We start from the raw sequence: 27,894 nt of genomic DNA on the forward strand, positions 1-27,894 counted from the left end.
GTGACCATGACAAATTGGGTGCTATTTGGCCAATAGATGGTGCTTTAGCATTTTAATTCAATTTGATTTGTATTGCCCAATATCACAAATTTGCCTCATAAGACATCCTCTGTCCTTGGACTTGCATTGGATGAGGAACAACTCCCAAAATAAAACCTTTAACGGGGAATAAAAGGAAGAAACACCAGGTCTCTGTCCCCATGCATATGTACGTCCTTTTCATAGCATGTCAAAAAAGTAATGAAGTCATTGGAAAGTATCTCGGACAAAAAATTACAGTATAATATGACGATAAGTTTAAAAAAAAGTAGGTTAAAAAAAATAGTAAATTATGTCAACAAAAATGTATAGTATGTTGACAAATCTGTCAAAACAAATGAATTGTATACTCAGTCGAAAAAAGTTTTAAAAGAATTTCACAGAATATAGTATGTTCAAAAGACCATATTATATGACGAGAAAGTCACAATATAGTATGTGGAAAGACGTCAGTTTAGTCTGTAAAAGAAAATTCCGAGTATAAAACACTGAATGTTACATGCTATTATATCACCATGTGTATACCCGTTAGTTAGTGAAATGCTGCTGTTAGCACGTTAGCATTCAGCTTGGATTGGTAAAAGTCCAGCGTTTAGCTCCACTCGTTCTCAACACACATTGGACTGTTTGAGTTGTATTCAGTGATGAATGGCAACTAGCAAAATTAATCTCAGTGTTTTCAGCAGGTTTTAGACGTTACCCTGAGAGAGTTTTAGCAAGTTTTGTCAAATAGTGGTTTTACCATCTAGTCTAGAATATAGACAGTCCTTTTACCTGATGAAATGCCTTTCAGGTGTAAACACTTAAGTTGCTTTTTAATTTGCTGGACTCTTGTTAAAAAAAACAAAAAAAACAACGACACAAACAATCAGAGTTAGCAATATCATTTAATCATTTCCCCTCAGCTTAGAATCACTGTTGTACATAAGTTACACTTTGTTTTCTCAATTTCACAGGTTCATTTTTTTCTCTTTTCAAACTTCCAGTTTGACCTCCCTCTCGTATCAAACGAAAAAAAAAGCAGATTGTATTATACAAAAATGCAAACCAATTTTCACACAGTGAATTCTCTTACAAAGTCATAAAATGGCGTAATAATGGCTACATCCACATTGGAGGAAGATATTTCTAGACATTCCTTAATGGAGTATAATATACATATAAAAACTTTTTTTCTTGCTGAAATCAAAACCTGTACCTTAATTTAAGAGATATTTTACAAGGGAGTAATCATATAAAATAGCCATTTGCGAATTTCCCCAGAAAGTCAGGGAATAAAATGTGAGCCTCAAACAGCAGTAACAGAGTTCAGTGGTCAAGGGTGGGAGTGGAGGGGTTAACTGGTTATGTAAATGAGGGGTAGAGGCAGCAGTTCCACTCAAGATACAAAAACACACAGGAGATTGAAATGAACATCTTTGCCATTTACTAAATAGTAAACCACCCCGATTAGTCGTTGTATGTTGGTTCCACTAAGCTAAAGGTGATTCAGGCTCATTCACACCTGCAGGGACGTGTTTGGGTTAGTTTTGGTTGACTTGTACTTAGAGAGGGTGAGAAACATCATATTGAATTAACACCATCTGTTGCCAGTTCGTGGCATTATAACAGCAGAATTAAGCTGGTGTGGACAATGTCTTGTAAATATATACGTCTTAAGGAGAACAAAGCTGTTGCGTGAATGTCACTCGGACACTCTCGGCTGCTGACGATACATCGGGTCGGATGATGCATTAAAGACTAAGACTTGCAGGGCAGTAAATTCACTCAACTATTGCAGGAACAAAAAGAGAAAGAGAAAAGGACTACGAACCGAGCTAAGTCAACAACATTTCCTTAAAAAATTACAGTTTGCCTCAAGTCTTGAGAGAATTGCATTATTTGCATGTTGCTGTTCTACATTAAATTTTCAAAAAGTGAGAGGGGGGGGGGGGGGGTCTACAAGAGTCCATCTGTATGACTCTAAATCAGTCCAATTCAGTGTTAATTCGTCATTTTGAAATCACCTCATGCTCCTAAAGCAGACAAGGTAAAGGGGCATTGCAAGAGGATTTAAGGCCAACCTATCGTCAGAGACTTCCTGAATATCCTCTCGGGGACAGACGTGGGAAAAAAACCCAACACTTTCCTAATACCTCAAAACTATCACCCAGTACAGCACACTTTGAGGAAGAAAAAAAAACAAGAACTTAGGGTACATTTTCTACAATACAATCTAGCACACGCAAAACTTCTCCATAAATTTTTTTCCAAAGTTACAGAATTTTGTCTTCTTCGGAAGCATAGTCTATAAAGAACATCTTTGTTTGAACACAAAAGATTAAGTGAACACGCATCAATGCGCACAGAGGTCCTTCGTCTGGGAAAGGATAAAGTCTGTGTTGGCAACCAGTGGACAGAAAACAAATCAAAACGACGAAAAAGAAACAAAAACATTTAGCTGATTCTAAATAGAGATCATTTAATATAAATGCTGAGCGAGTAAAATAAGAGGTGGCACATTAATAGTGCTTTAGTATATTAATGTATGTATACATACTCATATGTATAAGTGAGCTGTGTACCTAACCAATAAATGTAGCAAGGAGCAGCCAGAGGCTTGAAGTTTGGTAGGGAAAAAATATTTTTTTTTAAAAACCCGAACATCTACTATCATGGCGCTGACATATTGGAAGAGATGCCTATCGAACAACCCAGATGAGAGACACAAAACATTTGTGTCTTTATTTATTTTTTTTCCCACTCATCAGTTATCAAGGGATTTGTCAAACTGTAAGTTTCTCATGTGACCAAAACAAAAGGGGTCAACGTTAAAGTTAAAGTTGCCCCGGAGCGTCTCCTCTACCCATCAACCGTTCAACAACAAGGGCTCAGAGCTGTAAAACTGGAGCCAATAATGTAACTGTTTACAAAAGGCAAAGAGCTCCGTGTCGAGCATCAGCAGTAAACAATCTACACGATGGACAAAGAGCAATAATAGTGGTGGTCATGGTGGTGATGATGACATCAAGGTGTGGAAAAGGAAACATATGATATTGTAATACTCACCGATAAATGCTTAAATATACTCAATGTGATATAAATGAACTTATGAAGTTTGCTTTTTTTTTTTTTGCGGACAGCCATCTTTGAGAGTAGGTGTTGTTTACTCCTCAGTAACCGACGCCAATATCTCCGTCTGTAAACATGATTTAAAATGCACTGTGCAGCTTAAAACGCTACAACCGCTACTTTTATAGGAATGCAAACGGTAAGTTTAGGTTTTTGCTTGGAATTGAACCGTTTTCCCGACAGAGGAGGACACGCACGAAGCAAAAACCTCTGTAAAGCCTTCACTTGGTAAGCCACGCCCCCCCCCCCCCCAAATCGTAACAACGTAAAGCATGAAAAAATAAAACGAAAATTGAACAGAAGAACACAAGGGAAGGCAACTTCATAGAAGTTAGGAGAACAAATGACAAGATAATCCCAATGGGGAGGCCTTTTGTGTGGCTAGACGAGGAGCTCTGAGGAGGGAATTCCCTTAATTACGCTAATTTATAAAGACACAGAGAGATGTACACTCTGTCAGCCTAAACATGTGCATTCATCCCGCCCCCCAAAAATAAATGATTTTTGGGCATGCTGTAAAAGGATTTCACAGCATAATTAGCTGGGATCGAATGCGGCTCTATGATCGAGCGCAGGCTTTACAACCGAACCACATCAGGTCACACCACAACCCAGAGAAGCACAGAGTAGATTCCCTTATAGAAAACATGTGGAAAGCTCGTTATCAAAAAGACTTGTTGCAATCTTTAAAACAGAATGCTTCAATTAAATATAGAATATACTGCTTTCAAGTATGAAACATACATGATGTGTTCATAAAACGCATTAATAAAATGATACTTCTTGTGGCAGGTGAAGACGTGCATGTGATGCAAAGGTGATTTGTGGAACACCTCGCATCTCCGTTTTCAGCTGAATACCGGTGGAATATTGTACTGGCGTTTCCCTCCTCAGAACATCTGCATCTGAGCAAACACTTTTTTTTTTTTTTTTTTTTTTTACGATTCAGGGGTCGAGTACCAAGTGACGCACGTCTGCCGTTTCCTACAATACCTTCGTAGATGGTCAGATTGCAGGAGAAGGTCCTCAGAGTGCGTGTGAGTCTGCTCCTCTGTGTCCAGCTGTATGTTTGCTGGTACAGCTGAACCAAAAAGTATTATTATGGGGGAGGATCGATCAAATGCGTGACTGCGTTTTATTCAGATTTCCAACGGAATGGGCCTAACCTTTTTTGGATGAAATTACAATACCACTGTCAACATCACCACCATTTTCTCTTCCTGATACATCTATGTTGAGCCTTGTTTATCTTTAATCCCAGTACAAAAAAAACAACAAAAAAATAAGAAAACAAATTAACACACACAAGAAATGTTATCATATGCTCTGGTTTCCAGGCAAGGAAAGTCATTAAAAAAAGCTCATTCACAGAACAAAAAGAAAGAAAATTCATATCACGGCAGATACTGCTCATCTTCTAAATAGAATGGGTGCCTGTGCATGCTTTTCAATTGAGCATCTTGAGTGAGTGTGTGTGTGTGTGTGTGTGTGTGTGTGTGTACTGCCTATGAGCAGGAATGGACGACGCCATTCTTCTGCATTTCTGAACCAGTGGCACCGGGATCAGAGCACAAGCCCAAAGCAGACGTCTTATTGGTCAGTGACAGCATGGACCCGCCCACTGCACTTTCTTGCAGACTGTTGGAGCCGTTGGACACCTCGCTGAATTAAGGACAGAGAGAGAAAGGAACCCAGGTGAGAACAGGGAACACTGGGAGGAGCTCGGGCTAATAAACAAACACACAAATATTCAGGGAATATACACATTTATATATTTAAGTACGCGTTTACCCACCCAAGAGCCAGGGAGATTTCTTCTAGCTGAGTCTTATGCTCTGGTTGTCCATTCTCTGCAGGTTTAATCTTATACTGCTGAACGTCATGGGTCACTTGGTTTTCCTGATTTGTAGATGGATAAAACATGCTCAGTTGCTAGAAAGACACCCAGTTACATGCTGAACCCTAATCAGTCAACATCTTTTAAGACTTAAGCCATGACCTATATCATTACAACCGTATGGTATAAGAATTTGTTGTATATTAGCACTCATCCTGCTGTATGGTGTTAACACCACTTCCACAAAGTTTTGTTTTGAAATCAATAATTTCCACCCCAATAACTTCTCTCAGCATACAGAGACTGTTTCATCCCTTGTTTTTACCCTGACAGCTCCCCCCCCCTCCCTTACCAAAGCCATCTCACGGGTCCTCTTGCCAATCTCTCTCTCCACCTGGTGGAGCTCCAGGCTCAGCTGTTCACTGGAGGCAGCTGCTGTACTTGCTCCCACTGCCGGCCACTTGGGCTGCTGTTGAGCTGCTGCTGCCTGGCCCTGGCCGGGCTGCCCGGGCTGGCCTGCCAATGCACTGGCCTCCCTCTGCAGCAGTAAAGAGTTACTGGCAGCCTGTGACAGCCAAACAGGAAGTGAAGAGGATGAGTGCGCAATTTGGAAATTTCTGGCAGCAGGAATGCTGCGTGAAATAGAAAACCTGTTTTCTTTTTTGTTCCCGTGTTGACTGTGTTTTGGGAGTGACTTGGCAGCTTGACTGCTTTGATTCTCAACAACATCACTTATCATGATTAAATGATAGCAGGAATATTAATACATAAAATATGAAGTCATGTCCTCTGGAATTTAAAAGCAAGACTTATTTCAATATTTCACAATCGTGTAGCAACTGTCTGCTCTTTCCAGACCTTCCTGGGTCTTCCTGTTAGTGAGAGAGCATACACACCTCCATGCTTCGCATCTGGGTCTGTTGGTTGATCTGCTGGTTGACCTGCTGCAGCTCAATCTTTAACTGTTCTCTGTCTGGAGTTGCCATAGGCAGACTGTGAGAGTGAAAATACAATAAGAAATTTACACAACTGCTTTACAATCGTCTTCATATGCAACAGACATTCACTTTCATGCATGTAGTTCTGAGCCTGATGAGTATCATCATGTGAATATTAAAAAGGTGACAGGAAATCAAACACAGGCCTCACCGCTCACTGAAGTGTCCCTGAGAGGAGGAGGCAGTCTGGTGTGAGGGGTATGAAGCTCCACCCCATCCTCCATGGCTTCCATATGTGTATTCTGCTGTAGGCGAGGTGGAGAAAGAAGTCAGAAATATTTTCATGCCAAACTGTAATATTTAAAACGCCACAATTATGTGAAATGATCGTGCTGCAGAAGTTCGGTTTAAGAAGATCATATGGTACAAAGGCATGAAAACCATGAATAAGTTGTTTTATACATGGTTTCTTACCTGGCATGGCCATGTGTTTAGAGCTTGGGTTCTGAGGAGTGGAGGCCATCGCCTGCACAGGGCCTGTGGTCTGGTAGCCCGTCTTTGAGGTGCGGGAGATGGCACCGAAGCGTGATACGGTGGGCTGGGGGCCAAATGGGATGATGGGGTCGTCGTCTTTCACTTCTGCACCCCTCCGAGGAGCCTCCAGTGACGGATCCCTCAGACCCTTAGCCTCCGCATTCTGGTAGACACGGTGGAAGAGGTGGTAAATGGCAAATGGTAAATGGACGCTCAAGCCACTCAAAGGATGAGGTAGGTATAGAGAGGAAAGGTTAGGACATGTTCCTTTCTTATCAAATGCTTACTTTTGATTGGTGCAGGTTAATTACACTTGGTCAAACAACTCAGCAGCTTGCACTAATTGCTATTAGCTTGTTACATTGTTAAACTGCCTTTAAGGTTTTGTGTATCAACACTGAATCTTTCAAGACAGAACCACAACGCATCATTTCCCCTCCCCCAAATACTGACATGGTTGCTACTAACAGAGTTGTCCGTCTGAACTCACCATCATGTCCATGGCACCAGGACCCATAACATCTTTGGGTTTGGCATCCTTCGTACCAATGTAGGAGCCAATCGTTTCACAAGACCAGGGAGAGTACTGCCCTGCGTAGTCCGGCTCTCTGCATTTCCCCATGGTTTTGGAGTTCTCCTCGCCATACTGCAGACACAGAACATACAGAGAGAGCGCCGTCACTAACACTTGGCATGTACTTACAGTTGTTGAATCGTACCATAAAATGCTTGTGCATGATCTGAGCCAGTCTCAGAGAGGTATGACATTCACACAGTGCTCACCTCTGGAGGGTAGTCGCTGGGAAAGGAGTGTGGAAGAGTGGGCGAGGCAGCGAATGGTGGAGGGGATATGACCTTCCTTTCCTCCAGCTGTGATAACAGCTCCTGCCGGCGTCGGTGCAGGTAGTCGAGGCTGGGCTGTGACCCACTATATGATGGCCCCTAAGACACAAACGGAGAAATATTGCAGTATTTTAGTGTTTTGAAACTAGGCTGGCACCACAAAGAGTTAAAGGCAAATGGCTCAAAATGAAGAACAATCCAAACAAACTCACCCTGACATAAGCCCTCATGGGTGGAGGCTGGGCCCCCGGTGTATAGTAGCCATCTGGAGGGTATCTATCACGGGAACTGGGCTCCTGGTGGTAAAGGGAGTTAGCCTGTCCTGCTGAGGGCGGGGGCATATCCAGAGGAGCAGGACTCATTCTGACCAGGCCATCCCTCTGTGATGGGTAAGGCTGTGGGGGAGGTGGCGGGCCAGCGTAGGTCCCGTGGCGACCTCGGTCGTGGTGCGGAGGGTGAGGGTAAGAGAAAGGTGGACCAGAGTGAGGGGCCTGGTAGGGGCGCTCTGGAGGGCCATAACCAGGGTAGGGGTCCTGGTAAGGGGGTCCTGACTCACTGGGGGGAGGAGGGTTACGCATGTAATCCCGAGGGACATACTGCGGCGGCTGTTGGTAAGGGTACGCTGAGAAATAAAAAGCGGATTATCATTAACACAACACAGAGATTGAATCAGTCACACATACAGAAGCTGATTGTGCATCATTCAGTTTACTCGAGCCGTACCTGTGGGGTACTGAGGGGGCTCATATTGAGACGCAGAAGGTGGCGGGCGAGTGTCATAGCACATCTCAGGGAGCTGTGCCTGGGAGTAGACTGGTGAACCTCTGGCTACCACAGGCATGTGCTTCACCCCAGAGAGGTGGTCCACTGACATCCTTTGGTGGGCCATGGCATGAGGTGGCAGAGCCATACCAGATTTGCCCAGCCCAGGGTCCATGCTACAAGAATAAATGTCAGATTTAAGTAAAAAATAACAGTTGTTAACGGACTTGTTTTTGACTCATTGACTATCAGCCTATGTGCCATAAGGTGCCCGGAGTCTGCTTTCTCCATGGCACGCAGCTGCCCGTTCTTTGGCTGTCAATGAATTAAATATGCTGAGAATGCAATACTCACCCATCAGGTGGTGATCCTGGGGCGCTGGGACTCCCTCCATCCATCTTCATGGGTTTACGCAACAGTTCGTACGGGACTGTGTCAGTGCCGCGGGCAATTAGCTGGGGCATGGAAGGTCCACCGCTACCGTTGGTGAGCGGTGAAGGCTTCCGGGTCACTGCTACGTCGAGAGGAAGACCCTCATCTGGCATGAGCCCTCCTGAGCCAGGGAGGCGAGCTGCCAAACGCTTATTCATTTTACGATACCTGACGGACGTAAAGCGCAGTAAAAATTGTATAAGAAATACTGGATGGCGTGAAAACTGTTTAATTTCAACTGCAATATCTTATTTGAATGCTGAATGTGGATATTTATCACTCACTTCTCCAGTTCTTCCTGAGAATGAGCGAAGGTGCAGCTGGCTCCACGAGGACAGCCTCCCTTCTGCTTCATGTCACGACACATGTATGTCTTGTACTTGCTGTGCTGAGGAGGCTAAAAAGAGACGACAAGTATTGTTAAAACAGGGAAAACATATACAACCTTTGTGTCATTATGGTAAAACCCTTTAAGGACGCTGTCTAGCACAACAACAAACAGAGCTAAACACTCAATAGTGGTGATATTTAGCATTGCAGTCGGGGCTGAGTGACACAGACAAAAAATATTTTCTTTTATTTAATACCTCGATATGGATATGTTACAAATGAAAGAAAACAAACAATAGGTGTCTCAGTAAGTGTTAGGCCAGCTTGTCATTTCTACAATTGATGAACAATGCTCCTATGGATATAACTTGGGTTAATTAATCAATATACAGGGTCTGGGGCCCAGCTCTTTTTGTGGTCCAATGGGTAGACTCACCTGTTGAGGGTCAGCCCCTTTCTTGCTGTGGTTCTGGATGAAGTCCACCAGACCATGCACCACTGTTTTCACTGCTACCAGCCCTTTCTCTAGCTGCTCCCATGTAGGAGGAGGAGCATCTGTGGAAACAGAACACGAGAAACGCAGACTTTAATCTCAATACTTTAATTGATGGCAATTGGTAGACTCATAAGACATAAATACCCCCCCCCCCCCAAATAAATCGAATAAATGCTAAACAATCTTAGTTAAACTTTAATTCGACAGCTGGACTCTGGCCAAAACATATTACGACTTGGAGTGTTACAATATGTGTATTGGTATTGAACCGGTACGTTCGGTAGGCGGCATTCTTTCGGTAGGCCTCATGACCCCAGCAGCTGTGTATGCGGAAAGAAATTCTGGAGCGCAAGTTTAACCAGTTGCTGTCAGCTGCATCAGTGTCGTAGAATGAAAGCTGGGTTAATCAAACTCAAACTGTATGCAGACAGTTACACTGAAGTCTGGTACATCTGTGAATAGACTTCAATCATTTAATCCTCACGTCACTGTAAAACCAGGATTGTTGAAGCGTGCTCGGTTCTTACCGGGACTGGGATCAATGTTGGCCAGTAGTTCCAGGTGTGGCCGCAGCCTGTTCAGGTTGGCTGGGTCTCCGGTCCTCTGCAATGCAATCGTCAGCTCCTGGACACTCTGAGCAAAAGACGCCGGGGTCTGCAGCTATGCCGAGAGCAGAAAAACAAAAACATGGGAGTTAATGCTTTGGTAGGTTTATGGCAAGACAGGATTTCTATTGTAGGAACATGTTTTAATATAAAGAGCGTAGAAACCGCATAATTTATAGCATTGCAGCACATAAATAATCTATGAAATATGCCTTTATGGAAACAAAAAAAAAAAAATCAGATCCACGCACATTTACTTCTCTCACATACCTTATCGATGATAGACTGCATGTGTGACTTGTGAGATTGATCTCCATATAACAGAGAAGACCACTGGTCGGGTGCGATGCGCAGCCCGCCCTCCATGGCTATCTGAACTATCTGAGAGTCGTGCTCGCGCCGCAGAGCCTCGTAAGTACGGAATTCCTCTTTCAGCTGCATCAGGGATGAATCTTCATCACGTTTGGTCACCTAAGGAGCCACAAAGAAGAAGAAAAGAGTGAATAGAATATTTGGGTTAGTTTTTAGTTGTTGTTTTTTTTAACTGTCCCAAAGATCATTTCATCCACTCTGAAGTCTGTGTAATCCATCAAAAATGTTTGTTATACTTTTACTATGCGAGAGTAATTTATAGTGTTTTTTCCCTTCATAAATGGATGCAATTCAAATGATTAGGAAATAAAGATTGTATTTTTATTGATTAAAACAAATCTCGTCATTAGTAGTATTAATGAAGTATAAGCTCCTTAGAGGGTAGTGTAAATAGTCATAATTAATTTCTAATATCTATTTATGTTGTTGTGAAAACGTCTCCTTCAAACAACTAGATGTATTCAAGTTTTTCAGCAACACTACATTTTCCGAGATCACATGTGAACACATCATGATAACGTTCTCATTTTCACTGAACAGAGCCTGAACGCATCATAATGTAACTGAGGGGAACATTCGTTCGTTGGCCTTTAGCGATGCTAGCATTTAAAGTTTCGCCCAAAATCAACCATTTACTATCACCAGATCCTGTAAAATAAACATTAAATCCTGCGCTCCTCAGCGCAACTAGGAAGCCATGATTGATTCGGCTGAGACCAACAGTCACGTGACAAAAATTCGGTGAAACAACTGAACTGCTGAACAAAATGTGAATAGCTCAACATATCTATATAGCACATGAAGCCTCTATTTTTCTCCAACACTTGTGGCAACTTGTGTTGGACTTATAGTTTCCATTGTTTGCCAATTTTTGTTTAATAAATTATCCAAAAAATTCAACTTACGCTTTTTTTCTTTTTTATGATTTATGGCATTGTATTATACATTGTGTTATACTGCCCAAAATATATTTTTAGCAGTAGCACTATTAGGTCAGGGAGTCGTGTTGTGGAGCGGCACCACATGGCGTACACTATTTGCCACGAGACTTCAAAAAAAAAAAAAACGTATGAAGTTTTATTCTGGTTCTCAGTCAGTGACGTACCTTGAAGCAGGAGGCCCTGTAGAGGAGCTGCACCACATGGCCGATGCTCGTCTTAGAGGCCTGCGGGAAGCGTGGCTCAAGCCTCTGAACTACAAAGAGAACCAACACCTTCCTGGACAGTGCAGAGCCGTCCTCCAGAGCAAGAAGGACCAACTTTAGAGCTTCCTCCTGCATGGCTGGGAAAGGAACAACATACAAAAACACATGAGTAAAAAGGGGGATTGCCAAAAGCCAACATTTAAAGAAGATCGTTGTACTGCTTCTTCTCAAAAGCGGACATGTGCTGGTTTAATTTTGCAGGTCATGTAAAACCACCTACCCGGGCCTAGAAACTGACATCCTCGTGCACGCACAGCGGCCCACAGGTTGGAGGAGAGCTGCTGTGGATTCTGGTGCTGCAGGATGAGTTCGGTGACGGTTCGCTCACCCAGAGAGCGGGCGGCTCTCATGGCTCTGACACGGCCCTCCTCTTCCACCAGCTGGCAGTGGACCAGGGTTACCAGTTTCCTCTGCATGGGTCGACTCAGCATGCTCTGGGCCGTGCTGCTCAGGCCCACACCTGGTGAGAGATTAGACAGGAACACTGGTAAACCACGGGAATATGAACTCAGACACATTATACACTCATTTGCCAGTTAATCAGGTACAGCTATCTTAACATAATGCAGTCTAATAAAACACTGCTGCAATAAATCTTACCTTCATAAAAGGTTATAATTTTCCGTTCTTGTTGAAACTGTTTTAGAGAGCTGCTGAGTCTACTTCATGATCATTTGGAACGATGTAGTTGCACCTCAACATCCAAAGAGTTTACCGTGGTTACTTCCCATTTTACAATTCCTCCTTTGCACTAACATCTCTTGTCTCTTAACATGGCCAATGATTGTTTGGCCATGTTTTCTCACAATGAGCCATAAATGATGAATCACTAAAAAGAAACAACTGTGACCTTCGAATATTATGGTCCTGACAATCAGTTGTGGCGACACTGGCAACACCATATATGGAATACCCTTTTGAACCCCCCATATCATTTCAGTTTAAAATAAGGTCCGTGGCCCTGACATAAACAATGAATGGCATACTTCATCACAGCGTCATATAAGCAGCATCAGAATATCACTCATTGAAAGGACGTCCTCACATTTTCTTAAATACAGACGGTTTTGAGTATAATTTGTTGTTTTTGAAACAGGCAATGATTTTTTGTCGTCCAAACTGGCTCCTTTATGAAATTATTATCACTTCTATAGCCATCAACCAGAGATATATCTCTGTACTATTTATTAGAAAAGTAGTTCTGCTTTTCTATTTTGAATGACTTTCGATGATCAACAGAAAACTGGCAATACGTCAGTGGATAACAAAGTCAAAACATTTGAATTGTCTATTTCACGACACAGTGATGTCATATGCACGACTTTGTAAGTTGAAATGTTCAGACAAGTACAAGTTCAACAGTTATAACATGTGATCATATTTTAAAAATGTTAGTCTCTTTCATGCAAAAATAACCTCATGCACTATTTTTGAGAAGGGTTTAAAAAACACTTGAATGCCAATAACATTGAGTCCTGGACTCCCCATGTTGACAACAACCTACAGAGTTTCATTTAAAGGCAACAAGAGTGTCAACAGATCAGAATAAAGGCAGCACAGACTAAAAGTAAAGTGTGTTTTTGTGTACCTCTGGTGTTGCTGAGAGGTTTGAGGTAGAGGGCCAGCTCCTCCACACACTGCCTGGCCTCCTCATAATGCTGCGAGTCCTCTGGACTGGTAATCAAGGCAACTGGCTGAGCCTTAGGAACCTTCAGCAGGACACCAAGAGGGAAACAATTAGAAAAACAGTGTTTAGTACAGTATTTGTATTTAGCCAAAACATCAGACTGTGCGAAGTAATAATCAAAACACCTCTCTGTATGTACATGCAAAATAGATTTAAGATGAAAAGTGACAAATTGAAATGGTATGGCAAATTGTAAACCGTGTACAGGAATGTTGTTTAAGCTGCAATTATCTACAAACTCTTTAATAAAGGCCATCTTAATTTATACAGATCTGTCAAGTACAATTAAACCTGTGACGTTACTGGAGTATGCTCCACTAATTATTCAGTTTGCCAAATCATTACTTACTCTATGGTCAAAGCAACAGAATATGACTGACAAGAAACTTCATATTTCACATTTTAAGAATCCCTGCATTGTACTGACGGCGTATGCGCCATTCTCTGTAGGTCATGGTTTGTTGAACTGCACTTATCCCAGATTAAAATGCTAATATGCCAATATTTAAAATAAGACAGTGGGGGAAGCATTTCTTGTCAAGTTTGTATTTGCATGCTTAGGCTGTTTGTAAAAGGCAATCCAATGAATCTAATGCAACCCAATGAAATACTGACCACAACAACCTGCAGCTCTGGGGCATTATGATAAATTAGGTAATTTTCATGAATGAAAATGAAACAGAACCATTATAATAACTTCCATTTCTATCAGGGCATATTCATTTGACGGGACATTGTACCCGGCTAATCTGTAGTAGCACAAATATGCAAGGCACTCAGCTGCGAGACAAGACATCACAGTCATGACTATATCAGACACACAACACACTCATTATTGATGCACTGACGTTATCCATTTTCATACATACATGGAAACTTGGCAAAGTCAAAACACCCATTAGCTGTAGCCTCGCCCTATTGGCCAAAAGCCGCTTACGAGAAATATAGCTTCACCGATGATGCCAGCGCTCAGTAAACCAACAGAGTTAAAGTCATTGTGCAATGACTGGAGCGTGACACATAAAGGAATCTCCAAGCTATGTGCATCATGCAATAGCCTGCGAGTAAAACTCTAATAAAATCCAGAAACAGTAATTTAAGGAAACACCATACGGTCAAGATAGGATTGGTATTTTAAACCAACTACTCAAATACATCAATGAGCTGACAAGCTAGCTCTGCATAAATCTAGTCAACACAAGATCTTTGTCATAAATTGCTGAACAAATGTACAAATGCACGCGATGATTCTTACCTGGCCTCCCACCAGCTGTAACAGGGCAGTGTTGACAGGTAGCTGCTCGATGTCTGTGCTGATGGCTGTCTGGTCAAAGGGACAGGCCTTACGGTGCAACTTGTTCAGGCACATCTTGCAGACGGTGTGTCCACAGCCCAAGCTGATGGGCCGGCGAACACTCTCCTCAAATGTCTGTGTGCAGATCGGGCACAGCAGGAACTCTGTCCATTGTGGGGCTTGCACTGGCATGGTTGTATGTTGATCGGACGAGTGTGTGTGTGTAAATGTATGTAAGCTTTAACACAGAGAAAAAAATCTAATAATAATATATATATATATATGGAAGATTCCACTGGAATCAAGAATTTGTCTTCCGAACTCAATTGTTCTTAAATGTCCTCACACATTGTGGATTTTGGATCACATCTCGTGATGATTACTGTAAAAGAGAGAGACAAAGAATTAAAAGTCTGCACACATTTAAGAATTAAAACAACTTTGCATACTTTTCAAAATGTATTTTACCAATGCTTTAACAAAGTCCATTAACAAAACATGGCTGTGCTGTGTATAAGTGGACTACCGATACATTACTACATCAAAAAAAATTCAAAAACTATAATCGAATGTCTGTTTTGCTTTGATTACTCAACGCTATGCGGTGTTCAGTCGTTACACAAAACATGTACAAAAAATAAAAGAGGTGACACAGCACATATTTATAAGATACCGATGAAACAAGCGAGCAGAAGGACCAAAACAAGTGCTGTGTGGCCTACTCAGAGGAGCTGGTAACCACTATGACTGTGGACAAAGGGTCCTGGAGAGGCTAACAACCAAGTCCTCCTGCGCTATCTAACTTGTTATGAGGCTAATGTTTGCTAATAGAGTTTGGAAACATTATGATACGAATCGGTTTTTTAGTCAATGATTTTCCTATCGGGACTGTTCCAATTTTTTATGTTTGATTTTACACGAATTATTGTTTTAACTGAAATGTGGCAATACGTTAGCTAGCTAATTGTAGGTAACGTTAGCGTTAGCTTACTGTTAGCCGGCTACGCTATGGGTGGCTAGTTTGCTAGGTTTGGCTAGCTGGGAAACGTCGTCCTGATAGAAAAATAAATATGTATACATATAAATAAAATATATCATGGGTTGGTCATGATACAGTTATTGGGAATGTAGCTTTGGTTATGAATCCATTACGTTACACAACCTAGATAATTAACCTGAGTTAGCATCTCGCGTTTTGCTGAAGGAAACGATAGCTAGAGAAGATCCACAGTGACACTGGAGAGGGGAGCCATTTGAAATGCAACAGCGAGATTATGTAACGCTAGCATCCGAAACTACCCAGCAACACAACTGCCTTGAACGTGTATTTAATTTCACCAGCCACACTAATTTACTAGAGTTCAGGATCATACTAGGATTGTGTTTTAATTTGGAGAAGCGGCTAACATTGACGCACATACTCGTCTCGTACTCGACTGAGCACAGGAGGCTAACAGTGAACAAACCACACTCCTCCCTCTTGTAGCAGTTAGCTTGTTAGCTAGCTCCCAGTCGTGTTAGCCACAACTAACGCTAACTATAGCTATGCGTCATAAATGTGACTAAAACCAAACATGCAGCTTCTACCGTGATATTCCGTCAGGAAAATGGTTCATTAATGTCGATCCTACTCACTCATTCCAAAAGACTTGGAAGATTTTCATCTTTCTTTAGGAAATTGTTGCGATATTTTCTTGCCATGTCGACTGTGCAGCTTAGCTGCTGCCGAGGTTTGGGGAGGGTGTCAACTCGACAACAGACTCGCTAGCCGGTTACAGCTAGCTGGGCAAGATGTGTGTATGTGCGCGTGTGCTTGCTTGCGCGTGTCTGTGTGTATGTGCTCATGGCGCCCTCTGCTGACACTGGGCCGCATGCGCAGCCACAACACAAAAATGACCAGCATTTGCCAGAGTCCAGTCACATCTGGGGAGGATTTTGTGGCAACTGGCAAGTAGAACGTAGTCCCAATTAGGCTGACTGTGCACGAGCGCATATGTGTGCGTGCACACGCGTCAATGAAACGGACAGAGAGAGCTGGGATAAACCGTGATTGCGGGAAGGATCAGCTGTATTGACAAAAAAAGGAAAAGAATCAACCTTCGGTTCTTTGAAAGATACAAAATTACGCTATACAACACATCAGCTTTTATCATTTTATCAGGACCATCGAAATATTCTAGGAATGACAATGTGTTTATCTCAGACATTTTAGTCGTATTTTATATTATTATTTTCATTGGTTTATTACTGTGCGCATGGAGTCAGTGCCAGTGCACTCCTCTTACGCAACAGAGAGCTTCACTCGGCAATGGGTTCGCGAGGAAAGGACTAAATTAGATAAGGCATTTTTGTATTTCATTTTTGCCTAATCCTACTGATTTCTGACGGGATTACAGGACCAATCATGATTGAGAGGCTGCTTGCTCGCCTGACACTGCCCGGACCGGGAACAGTGTAGACAGAGAGTGGGAGCGCGCCACCAGGATCTGGAGAAACATTGAGAGATGGTATTTTATTTTCATTTTTTTGGGGGGGGGTGGATCCGGACATGAAAGTTCTTTCGTCTTCTCGCTAATATTGGTGACCGACTTGAAGATGCGCGGTTGGCGCAGGTTTTTAGAACGGATCGTAACTTACATTTGTGCAGTTGCACCAGAATTGATGGTAACTTTCAACGCTGGAACTAAGTTTGTATTAAAGGACACAATCTTCAGTCAATATCCTGAATACACAATTCACTGTGTGTGTTAGTCTACTGTATTTATGTGACTACATCTGGCTTCAGAGAATGTGTTTCGAAGCTGTACTTTGTTCATCATTTAAGTGATATTTGTGAAATTGGCCAGGTGTTATTCATATGATCTACATGACACAGAATCTTTAAATAAGTCAATTTGTTAGGGCTGAATAATTCATACTTTTTTTTCCCTCTGCTTTTTTATTGACTAGGTGACTGCATTACAGTGAACGTTTTGTTTCATTTCATATTGTTGCTTTTACTCGACAACAAACATTCATAATGTTGTGCACGGGGCTAAATTGCAGGCAGCAGTTGCTTATTCTCATTCTAAAGGATTATCCTGTGCACTGCAAAGTAATCAGTGGATAAGTCAACGTGACTGAATCCACATTACATATCCCCTCACCAGGCACATCAGATAGAAAGTAGCCGGTAACAGAGATGTAGAACAGATGTAGTTTTTGTCCACATACGTGTATTATTTTTTTTAAAGTCTCTTTTTTATTATCTATAGGATCTGTCTGGACTTTTAGGTGCATGACCGGCCAATGGAGGAAGAAAAGGCGGTTGATAATATCCAACTAAAATCCAGTTCCCCTTTACCTACTGGGATTCCCATTAACTGGGGACTCATCACTGGCCCTGTCCCTGAGCCGGTGTTCCCAGCACCTTCTTTGAGCACCCAACTTCCTCCTCCTCAGAGTTCGGCTGTTCACGCCCTACAAACCAAAGTGAAGTCACTCACACAGAGAAGGACAAGGGGGATAGATCGAGAGAAAGAAAGAGAAAGGTTGGACACAGATGTTTTCGTGAGCAGTCCAGCTGGGCGGATTTCATCCGAAGTCCTTCTCAGACAGAGGCCCAGAGGAAAGGGTCAGGTGTCTTTGCCTGCTCCCTCCTGGCGATCAGGCACTTTGAAGAACTTGAGCAGTAGCGATGAAGAGGAGGAGGTTGAGGTGCAAGTCAGTTTTGAGATCCACAGCCCTCCGGCTGACGCACGAGGAGATCATGTCTTCCAGGAGGAAGAGGAAACTGAAGACGAGAGGTCAGAGAGGAATGAGGACCAGGTCAGTTTTCTGTCAGGCCAGCCTTGTGGACTCGGGGAGGGCACCAGTCTAGAGAGTCTTCTGTCTGATAACTCAAGCAGCAGTAAGGATGACCCATCTCCTCCTCCTCCTCCTCTTCATCCTCCTCCTCTACCTGTGCTCTCCTCATTTCCTGCCACCACCTCTGCTTCTACAACAGCTTCCACTTCTTCTTCCACGTCTTCCACGTCAACCAGACACTGGGCACCACCCAAGGGCTTCTGGAGAGTAGTGCGCCCTGAAACATTGCTTCTAAATGGTGTTAGCCCAGACAACACACCCTCCACTTTACCTTTGACGGACCATACTCGGACAGAAGAACCGACAGAGCCTCAAAGGTGTTCTAAGCCAGCCAAAACAGGCACCAGGAGCGATGCCAGAGGTGTGGTGGATGACAGTGACGCATCCTCAGAGTTCAAACACTCGGACAGTGTGGAGTGCTACCTGGACAGGTGTGAGCAGAAGGAGTTAGAAGCTGGTGACCTGGCCAAAGGACTGTGCAGTTCAGACAGCTCGGAGAGCATGTCTTCACAAAGTGGGCTACTCTCCGCTGACGAGGAATTGAAGGTGAAGCGGAGAGCTTATGTGAAGTTAAGGGAAAGAAGCCAAAACTGCATGGAGGAGAGCGAGCAGAGCGGAGGGGAAAGTGCCGGCTGTTACGGAGACACAACATACAGAGGCAATTGTAAAGGTAGGTCTCTTGAGGAAAATAGGATGTATTTCATGTCAAATGCAAACACTTTCCAGGGAAAAATTGATACCGGTATGTTGATATATACTTATACAAGTGGCTCAGTCATAGTTTCTTGTGCACTGTAGTTGTGTAATGTGTGCAGTAAGTATTGTCAGCCGGTGCGGGGGTCTGTTGCTTGCTATTTATTACGAGTGGAGACAGAAAATTCAGCTCAATGCTTCAGAAATAGCACCTCCCACCCCCCCCCCAAAAAACACATTCTAAAGCTTTTTTATAATGTCAACATTTCATCTGCTTAGAACACTTTCCAGCTGTCACAGCTGTTCAAAGTGCCTACAAGCCTTTGCCTGCCTACTAATGATGTTGTAAAGTAACGCAGTATGTAACCTGGCTGATTCCCAGCTGAACAGATGTCAGATGTGCAGATGTGCATGAGTTTGTTGCTATTATTAGCAGTCAGAGCGGTGGGGGAAGTGTCCCTGCTTTTGTATCTCTGTCTGTGTGCTAATGAATGTCTTGGTAGTCATGTAAAGTGACAGATTATGTATTTTCCCATACTATTTATTTGTGATACCATGTATTTGTCCTGTGTGTGCGTGCGAGTGTGTCGATACCAATACAGTCGGTGCAATCCGTATCGGTAAATCTATAATGATCAGGTGATTTGTTTTCTCTCGTCTCTGGGGAATCGGCCTTTATCCGTCTCTCAGTGGTTGCATAACCTGTGTTTTTTTTGACCGACATTAAGGATCAGTCAGGGATAACCTGTGAGACTGTCACTGAATCTAATGGTATGAAGGTTTATGAAAATCCTTACAATAATACAGAGACCCAATTATTTTAATACCCACATGTCCCTGTAGGTCACATTATGGCTGATGGCTCTTTTGGCAGTAGTATTTTCCCCAAGCAAGCACAACATGATACACTAAATAAGAACTAAACCCTAAATTAGAATAATACACTATGAGTTATACACTAGGCTAGCAAAATGTCGAGGGAACCAAAGACAGGAAATCCATGTTTTGTGGGCATGAAACCTGTGGATACTTTTACATCCACACTTTATTCATATCAGATCAGCTGTGATATGTACTTTTCCTCTCTGTTTTATGCTAGTCGCAGGAGCCCATGGGGTTTTGGACAGCTCAGACTCAGCCATTCTTGCTCAGGAACTTGAACCCTATTTGAGGTGAGCAATGCAAAGCTTCTTTATGTGCTTGGCAGGGGGTGCAGACATACAACTATTATGCACTTTTTTTATCCTCTTCTCATGAATTCCACGCTTTAATAAATTCCACTCTTACAGCTCCACTTGTGGGAATTAAGGATCTGTCTTTTTCCTGGATTAAAGCTGTTAGTGTCAAACAAACAAATATAGAAATCCTACAAATCGAATATTGAGTATATTGATGAAGCTGACATTCTTTCAAAATAAGTTCATGAAGTATGAGATACTTTCCAAAAGAGATAAAGTCTTAAAACCTTGTAATCACTTTAGATGAGACACAAAAACATATTTAATACTTGAAGCAGTCACTCTTTAAGTGCAGATGCAGTGTTACAAGAGAGACAAAACAAACAAACCAAAAAAAAAAAAGAGACTTGCACACAACATCCCTTTTTCCTAACCCCTCCCACATTCCCATGACCTTACATCGTGTCACTCAAAGTGACACGATGTCACTCATCGATATTGTACACAATATGTTCTTCTCTTGACACCCAGGAAAGAATGAATCATACTCAGGCCATTACAAGGATAATCCACATGGCTGATGTATCATGCTATCTTTATCACTGGGCCAGGGGATAAAGACAAGTACAGATGAAGCACAATGCAGAGCAGCTTAGCTGCTGGGCATAAGGATAGATGGAAGGATGACGTTTCTCTCTGCTGCTCACCGCCAGTGCCACGCCCCAGTCTATCTGATATTACATAAAACAGCTTAGGAGGATGCAGCTTGATTCACTCACTCTATGTTAAGTCAATCCGCTGGGAATATGATGTCGCTGGATATGTCACAACAGACAATAAGCTTTGCACATTTAAAGACATCATCAAATATTCAATTTCACTCAAACAGATGGCGATGTAGCCTAGTAGTCTAATCACATTCACTCTATCCGTTCCCTTGCTGTTTTTCATCACGTAAATTATTTATTTATTTTCTAATTTGCATCTTCCTCCTCATCGTCAGGTCACTTCTTGTAATCAGTGACGAGCTTCCTCTGAGCCCGAGACATGAGCAAGCCAAGCTTCTTCTGGAGCGGGCACGACTCAAGGCCCGCGCCAATCACACTAAAGGCGATCGCCCCGGCAGACGCTCGCATTCTGATCAGAGATCCACCGTGTAAGTTGGCTACATCTACTCACCGTATCTATGACCGTGGGTATGAATCAGTGTTGTGATAACCAGTTTCATTTTGGCAAAGCTGGTGTGTGCTAACTGAAAATGAGGTGAAGCTTTGCAACTTGACCGTTCTTTGTAATTTCAAACACTGAGCTGACAATGGTGAGAAAGTGTTTGGTGTGGTTCTGCTCATGAAATAGTGTATACATCACAGAGTTTTGTTTGCAATAATCGCCTTATTTCTGCAGGAGAATTAGGAGTATTTGCATCGGATCCTGCATTCAAGATTGCACAGCAAACCTATACCTGTAGCCACTACATGTACTGGATGTCTCATTGCAATGTATTGTGTCATTTGTTTAATTAATCACCAAAAAATCTCTTATTTTGAAGAAGTTTTATCTACGTGGGCTGTTGCTGTGAGATGGCTGACATTCAATTCCACTTACACAAGTGTAGCTCTCTTATAGACAAAATATGTTTCTTTAATATGCACTGCTTTGTCATTTCTTGCAGAAGGAAGCAGCAAATTGAGTCTCCAATTCCAACACGTGCACAGAAAGCCGTTCAAACCAAAGAAGATCATGCAGCTCAAACTGTATCTGGTCCCCTTCTTATCCCCAACCAAGACACTTCCCCGGGTGACCAAGTTGGTCGATCTAGACGGTATGGTTGTTCACCCACACGGGTGCGCTTTGAGGACGAATCGGAGAAAGAAGCAGAGTCTCGATACTTGGATAGAGTGAGGCAGCGTAGCAGGTCTGGGATTCCCAAGTCCAAGAGTAAAGGAAGCAATACGGATTCTAGCAGTAGTGGTTCAGAGATGACCAGAAAGAATCGAAGTGTCTCCGTGCCTCCTTCACAGAAGAAAGAAGTTGTGGGTGAACCCACAACAGTGATTAAAGAGATAATAGTGCTGGTGAAGAAATGTGAGGCATGTGGCTCTGTAGTCAAGGAGCCTCAGCCGTCATCACCGTCAGAGCCAAATAACACTGAGCCACAGCAGCCTGAGGACCCACGGGAAAAAGCGGCTCCTCGCTGGGTGCCTCGCAACAAGCCAGAGGCAAGTACTCGTCCTAAAGCTCCTCTAACTGTCAAGTTTGCAGGAGCGTTTGTGCTGGGGGGAAATAAAGAGAGCAACACAGGGTGGAAACCATCCGGGTTTGGGAAACTTAGGAGAAGGAGCAGGAAAGGAGAGAGTCGGCTGGAGTCGGGCCATGGCCCTTACGGTCCCTCTTGGGCTCAACGCCGTAACTCAAATCCCAGGAACAGGGTCAACTTCGGCAGAGCGGTTTCCTTTGCCCCAGACAGCCCCGTTGCTCTGGAACCCGGTTTGCTGGAGGCATCTGATGGATTGAGAGAATCACCTCCCCCATCGCTGCCTATAAAGTCAGCCCTGAAGTCAAGTTCAAGGAATCGCTCTGCTGCAGGTCAGTCCACGGTTCAGTTCCAGATTACCTCAAATCAGGGAGGTGAGGGAGGATCCCAGCATTCTGCCCTCCTGGACTCTCCAGAGGCAAGAAGGGAATGTGCAGTGGCTTTAACCCAAGGGACCCCAGCAACAAGCATCCCAGTGCCCTGTATCAGGCCCTCCACCCTGAGGTACTCCCCAGCCCGGCTCACCACTGACCTAACAACTGCTGAACTCTGGGATGCCACTTCAGATGGAGCAGGTGAGTGGTCATTGGGGATGAGCAGAGCCATAGGTATATTTCAGTTCCTCTGGAGGGTCGTGTAGAGAGTTCAGGGCCTTTGCTATTTACGTGACGTGACATAGAATGATACTGTTCTTTCTTATAGGAGGATTTACTATTCTGGAAAAGCAGTGGTAGCAGTGGTCTTCTTAAGTAGCAATACCACCATAAAAGTACTGTTTTCTAATAATATTGTAAAAGGTCCTGCATTAAATTTATTATTATTATCAAAATGTTCAGTGTAAAAAATAATGTAATCATTACGCAAAATAGATTCTTGCATTTTAATATACATATTCTGTTTTGGGATTATTTTTCCCAATGAATATATGTTCAGTATATGTAATGCTCATCAAGTAAAGTACCAGTACCTTAAAAATTGCACTCTGTAGTACTTGATTACTTGTTCCATTAGGCCTCCAAACACTCCAACAAACACTCTTAACTCGTCACATTCTGACGCTTTGTCAGGCCCCCTGGCATCACTTTCTAACTCACTGGGGTGCACGGTCGCACGTGGTCAACGCTGTGAAAACACTCACTTCAGTTTAGGCAACAAAACCACTTGGATAGGTTTTGGGAAAACATCATGGTTGGGATTGAAATAAGTATGTAAACTAAGTAAAACGTAAAACATACACTAGTAGCTAATGCAGCTAATAGCGCTAACAGTAGCTACCAACTACGGCAAACGTGCCGACAAGGAGAGTGGGTGCTACCCTTCTGCAACGAAGCAGGAGGTCAAGACGGCATGTCAGCTGTAACCACCATATGAGAGAAGTGCAGAGCGGCGGCTGTGAGCGAGCCTGTGAGGCACGATCACATGCACGAACATGCACTAAAGGCCTGCGCGGCCGGCCCGGCTATGTAAACAAAGCAAGAAAAAGCTGGGATAACAACACACACAGAGGGAGCGTGACTTCGTTCTCTGCTCAGGTAGACATTACTCCACTATATCGATACATGGATAATAGCTGTTTGCTTCTTCATTAATGCTCTGAATGTCATATACTGCTCCTTTAATCTACGTCATCACACTCCCGGAACATTTTCTCTGAGCTAATAATAACAGGGTTTACAATGTAGTTACTTGAAAGCCCGGTTCGTCTCATACAGATGCTAAGAGGTTGTGCTTGTATCAGACAAAACATCAGTATTTGATACCCTGGGAATGAGAATGGGCTGGTATTACAAGCTGAAATCTGTTAGATGGAATTCACATATTCTCATTTAAAATTTTGCACAATAGAATAGGATAGAAGAAGAAAATGCAATGCAGTAGAACAGAACAAAACAAGAACAGAATAGAAAAAAACAGAACACGAAATTTGTTTATCAAGTTCACATAATATAATTTACAATTTTGCACAATAGAGTCGAATAGAATAGAACAAAAATAATGGACAGACCAGAACAAAAAAAATATTTGAGAAGGATTTTTGATATCCACTCAGTACATCCTTTTCTATCAGGTGAACCTGGTTCTGGTCCCGAGTGTCGTCCTGCTCTACGCGGCATGTCTCGGGCTGAGGACCTCAGAGCCGAGCTGCTGAGAGCAGAACATCTGAGAGCTGAGGCCACATGGGAGGAAAACTCTGACGGGTCCAGGTAAGCCAAGATAACGACGCTCCTCGTAGCTTAGACATTAAATCCTTTGCCCCCTTCATGCTGTTCCCAAAACGGCTTGAGCGTGCCAGATTGGTAGCAGTTAGAAGATTAAAACCCTGACCTACAGTCCACAGGATGTTGTTATTAAACTGTTCTGTGAACATCAAGACAACCCTGCCCTCTTCTGGTAATAAAGACCCGTACTTGTAAAGGCCATTTACAGCAGAATCATAACACTGTATAAGCAAAATCATCGAAAAGCTTTTTCCCTGGCTTGTTCATCAGTGGTTTAGTTGGGAATGTAATTATATATTGATACATTTTGAGTCTATATTACAGTAAACAATAAATATACAATGTATAACTTGCCTTTTACAGAAAGCTGGATGGCCGGCCAAAGCTCTTCCTGCGTCGCTTCTTTTCCTCCATTGGTCTGAACAGCGTTGGTAGACTAGTGAAAGGAGGCCGCTCCAGCAGCATGGAACAGCTCAGTATACCCACCGCCCCGCGGGTCAACTCTGCTTCCCCAAGCCCCACACGCAGGCCACAGCCCGCCATCCACATGCAGAGGACACCCTCACTGCAAACCCTCCACACGGTGAGCAAAGAGCAGCAAACATTTTTCATGCCACGTTGTTATGTTTTGTTCAGGACTGCTTTGCTGCTCTGCACATCGCCTTTTATTTTATTTCACCGCATCAAAAAGATGTGGGAGAAAACATCTTACTCATTTGCCACAGTGGACCAAACCAAGGCTTTTCAGTATTACTGACCTTTCTGCCTGTAAGGATGATGCATTCCAGGTTGTCCATGTTTCCTTCCACTTCCTGTGGTAGCCATCCTTGTTTTCCTTTTGGCAGCTGTAAGACTAGACTAAGCAGATGTAAACAACTCTCTGTGCCAGCCAATCACAGCCTGTATTTGCATTATGTGTGGGAGCTGCCAAACACAAACACTTAGTTAGTTTTAGAGGGGTCTTAGAGCCAAAAAGTTACTCTTCCAAAAGCCAATCTGCTGAATGTGAAAAACACAATTTGTGACAGTGCCATTTATTTGCCACTAGGTGCTGCCACTGGCCCAACTGCGCAAAGCCTCCTCAGTGCAGAGTTTAGAGAGAAGAACAGAACGTTCAACAATACTGGGAGAGGTGCAGATACCGTACGGCCTGGCACCAAGGTAAGTGGCATAGAAAACTAAAGTAGTAAGAAAGACAGAGATGAATAAAAAAAAACAAATTCTGCATTGTTTTACTTCATACGCTTTCTAATGACGGGATCTGAATTTCTGCAGCTACAGCCCCGATAGTCCTCAGCTCGAGCTTCACAGGGCCCTGAGTGTTGAAGATGTACGTACCTCCAGAATTGCGCGTCCAGTGGGCCGGGTCACGCAGGCTTTCCCTGACGGGACCCTCCTCCTGGAGCTCGTCAGACCCCCAAACGGCCCCTTTGGTTTCGTCATCTCAAGGGGCAAAGGTCGACCGGACACGGGTAACTTTCTTTAATCCACATCGTCTTTGTACCGTCTTAAATGAGGAGCTTGGTTTTGGAGATATTTCCATTCAGTGGTGACTTTATTGCCTTTGCTAACTGCCAGGCTGTTTGTGTATCTTGAAAACAGAATAGACATTAGAAGAGAAAGAGAATAGAATTGAAATGTCATTGTTCAGATGTTAAAATGTTAAATTGGTAATCAAACATCATGCTTTTACTAATGGTAAATCTGTTATGTTATTTATTACAATATTGCGTATAGGCCTATATGTTTTGTATGGTCCCGTAAACACAAAGGAATCCTCTATCTCCTCTTTTCCTCAATTAAAATTCTACATTTCTCCCTCTGTTCTCACACAATCCAACCACTCCTTCACCTTTATGTGTCTTTGCCTCTTGTTGTTTCCTTCCCAGGTGTGTATGTAGAGAAAGTGGGTGACGGTGGTGGGGAAGGCCCTTACATGGGTCTACTCGGCATCGGTGATGAAATTCTGCAGGTGAATGGAGAGGCAGTGGCTGGACTCAGCCTGGACCATGTGACGCGGCTCATGACCCGGGAAAGCACCGCTTCTCTCCGGATCATTCCGGCCCGACGCAACCAGCGCTGACTGGCACGGAGCCATTTCTCCTGCAGCCGTGGATTATAATTCACCACTGCAAACAGCACTGATGTACTGTAGCATATGGTGGATAACCAGTGTGTATTTCAGTGCAGTTTTACATCTGAGAATGGCTACATGAGATTACAGTGTTAGAGGTTCATATGTTGTAAAACAGTATGACACTGCAAGGGATTTGGATTACAATGACAAATCAATAAAATAACCAAATGACAAATCTATCACAAAATACATCCAGTAGTAGAGAGGAGTCATTAGCTACACTATATTTCAGAGTATATATTGTGATACTTATAAAATGGTAATTTTATAAATACTTGATTCAACTCCAGCACAACTTGTTTCTGCACATATATGTTTTGGTCAGACTTAGCAGACTCCCTTCATTCACAACATATCTGAATTTTAACCAAATCTTAAAACTATTCACAAAATAAAGAGAAATGGGATCACAGCATTTATTTTTACTTAAGTATTTGAGAACATTAAAAAACTGCAACAACTTCCTTTTTGTCATGTTCAAAGTGTGATTTATTTTAACACCCTAAATGACCCTTGAGTACAACCATATTTTGTTGCATTTTTTAAATGTCCCCATTAATCTAATTGATTATTTCAGATGATTCACTTGATGAAGGATGTGCCACAAATGTAATCTTGGCCCATGAGACCCTAAAACTAAAGAGCTATTTATTGAAAATAAAGTGCCCTCCACTGAACTGCAACTGCATCACAAATTACGTTTAAACATAAAAGCAATTAATTATCTCTTTGTTTTTCAACGGATCATACTGTATTTCCCTGGGGCTCTGCAGGATCCCTTCCTTCATTTTACGTGTGCTGTATCACACATTGCTTCAGGAAACCGATACTTGTTTTCTTTAAAATAAAAACGTTTTATTAACTTGTGTAACTCATGAATTATGCACAAAACATTATATCACATTATATCCATTCAGTTGGATAGCATATTTGAAACATTTCAATTAAGAGTATTCCAAACATATGAATTAGGAACATAAGTCGTCTTCTCAATTTGACAGTAAAACCCCAAATACTTAAATCAGCCTCAATTAAATCAATTAGGCCTATTGATTTGTACATTTTAGATAATTACAATGGACC

At 42.7% G+C, this 27,894-nt stretch overlaps 2 protein-coding genes across 9 annotated transcripts; one reads left to right on the forward strand and one right to left on the reverse strand.

The window, feature by feature from the left end:
* Positions 1-907: 907 nt before the first annotated feature.
* rc3h1b (ring finger and CCCH-type domains 1b) lies at positions 908-26,770 on the reverse strand. 8 transcript variants are annotated; one of them, XM_076097887.1, is made up of 22 exons: positions 26,527-26,770; positions 25,029-26,265; positions 16,120-18,753; positions 14,446-14,866; positions 13,092-13,212; positions 11,724-11,963; positions 11,405-11,580; positions 10,198-10,398; positions 9,850-9,982; positions 9,263-9,381; positions 8,781-8,893; positions 8,419-8,664; positions 8,026-8,240; positions 7,515-7,924; positions 7,243-7,401; positions 6,950-7,105; positions 6,400-6,622; positions 6,137-6,230; positions 5,884-5,980; positions 5,340-5,552; positions 4,946-5,049; positions 908-4,812 (listed from the first exon to the last, which is right to left on the reverse strand). In XM_076097887.1, exons 4-22 carry the CDS (start codon positions 14,674-14,676, stop codon positions 4,656-4,658), a joined length of 3,408 nt encoding a protein of 1,135 aa, XP_075954002.1. In that variant the 5' UTR covers positions 14,677-14,866; positions 16,120-18,753; positions 25,029-26,265; positions 26,527-26,770; the 3' UTR covers positions 908-4,655. The 8 variants fall into 8 exon arrangements, with proteins under 8 accessions (XP_075954002.1, XP_075954001.1, XP_075954006.1 ...); XM_076097886.1 differs by having other exon boundaries at positions 16,120-18,962; XM_076097891.1 differs by lacking the exon at positions 16,120-18,753.
* On the forward strand, positions 17,726-27,275 carry LOC142956056 (uncharacterized). Its single transcript, XM_076097357.1, has 10 exons — positions 17,726-19,000; positions 20,123-20,195; positions 21,205-21,357; positions 21,874-23,086; positions 23,699-23,804; positions 24,524-24,659; positions 25,038-25,257; positions 25,723-25,835; positions 25,950-26,146; positions 26,564-27,275. The coding sequence occupies exons 1-10, from the start codon at positions 17,773-17,775 to the stop codon at positions 26,755-26,757; spliced, it is 3,633 nt and encodes a 1,210-aa protein (XP_075953472.1). The 5' UTR covers positions 17,726-17,772; the 3' UTR covers positions 26,758-27,275.
* Positions 27,276-27,894: the final 619 nt, after the last annotated feature.

This window comes from Anarhichas minor, unplaced genomic scaffold (genome assembly GCF_050575085.1).
Source record: "Anarhichas minor isolate MPS153535 unplaced genomic scaffold, ASM5057508v1 ptg000024l, whole genome shotgun sequence".
Taxonomy (NCBI): domain Eukaryota; kingdom Metazoa; phylum Chordata; class Actinopteri; order Perciformes; family Anarhichadidae; genus Anarhichas; species Anarhichas minor.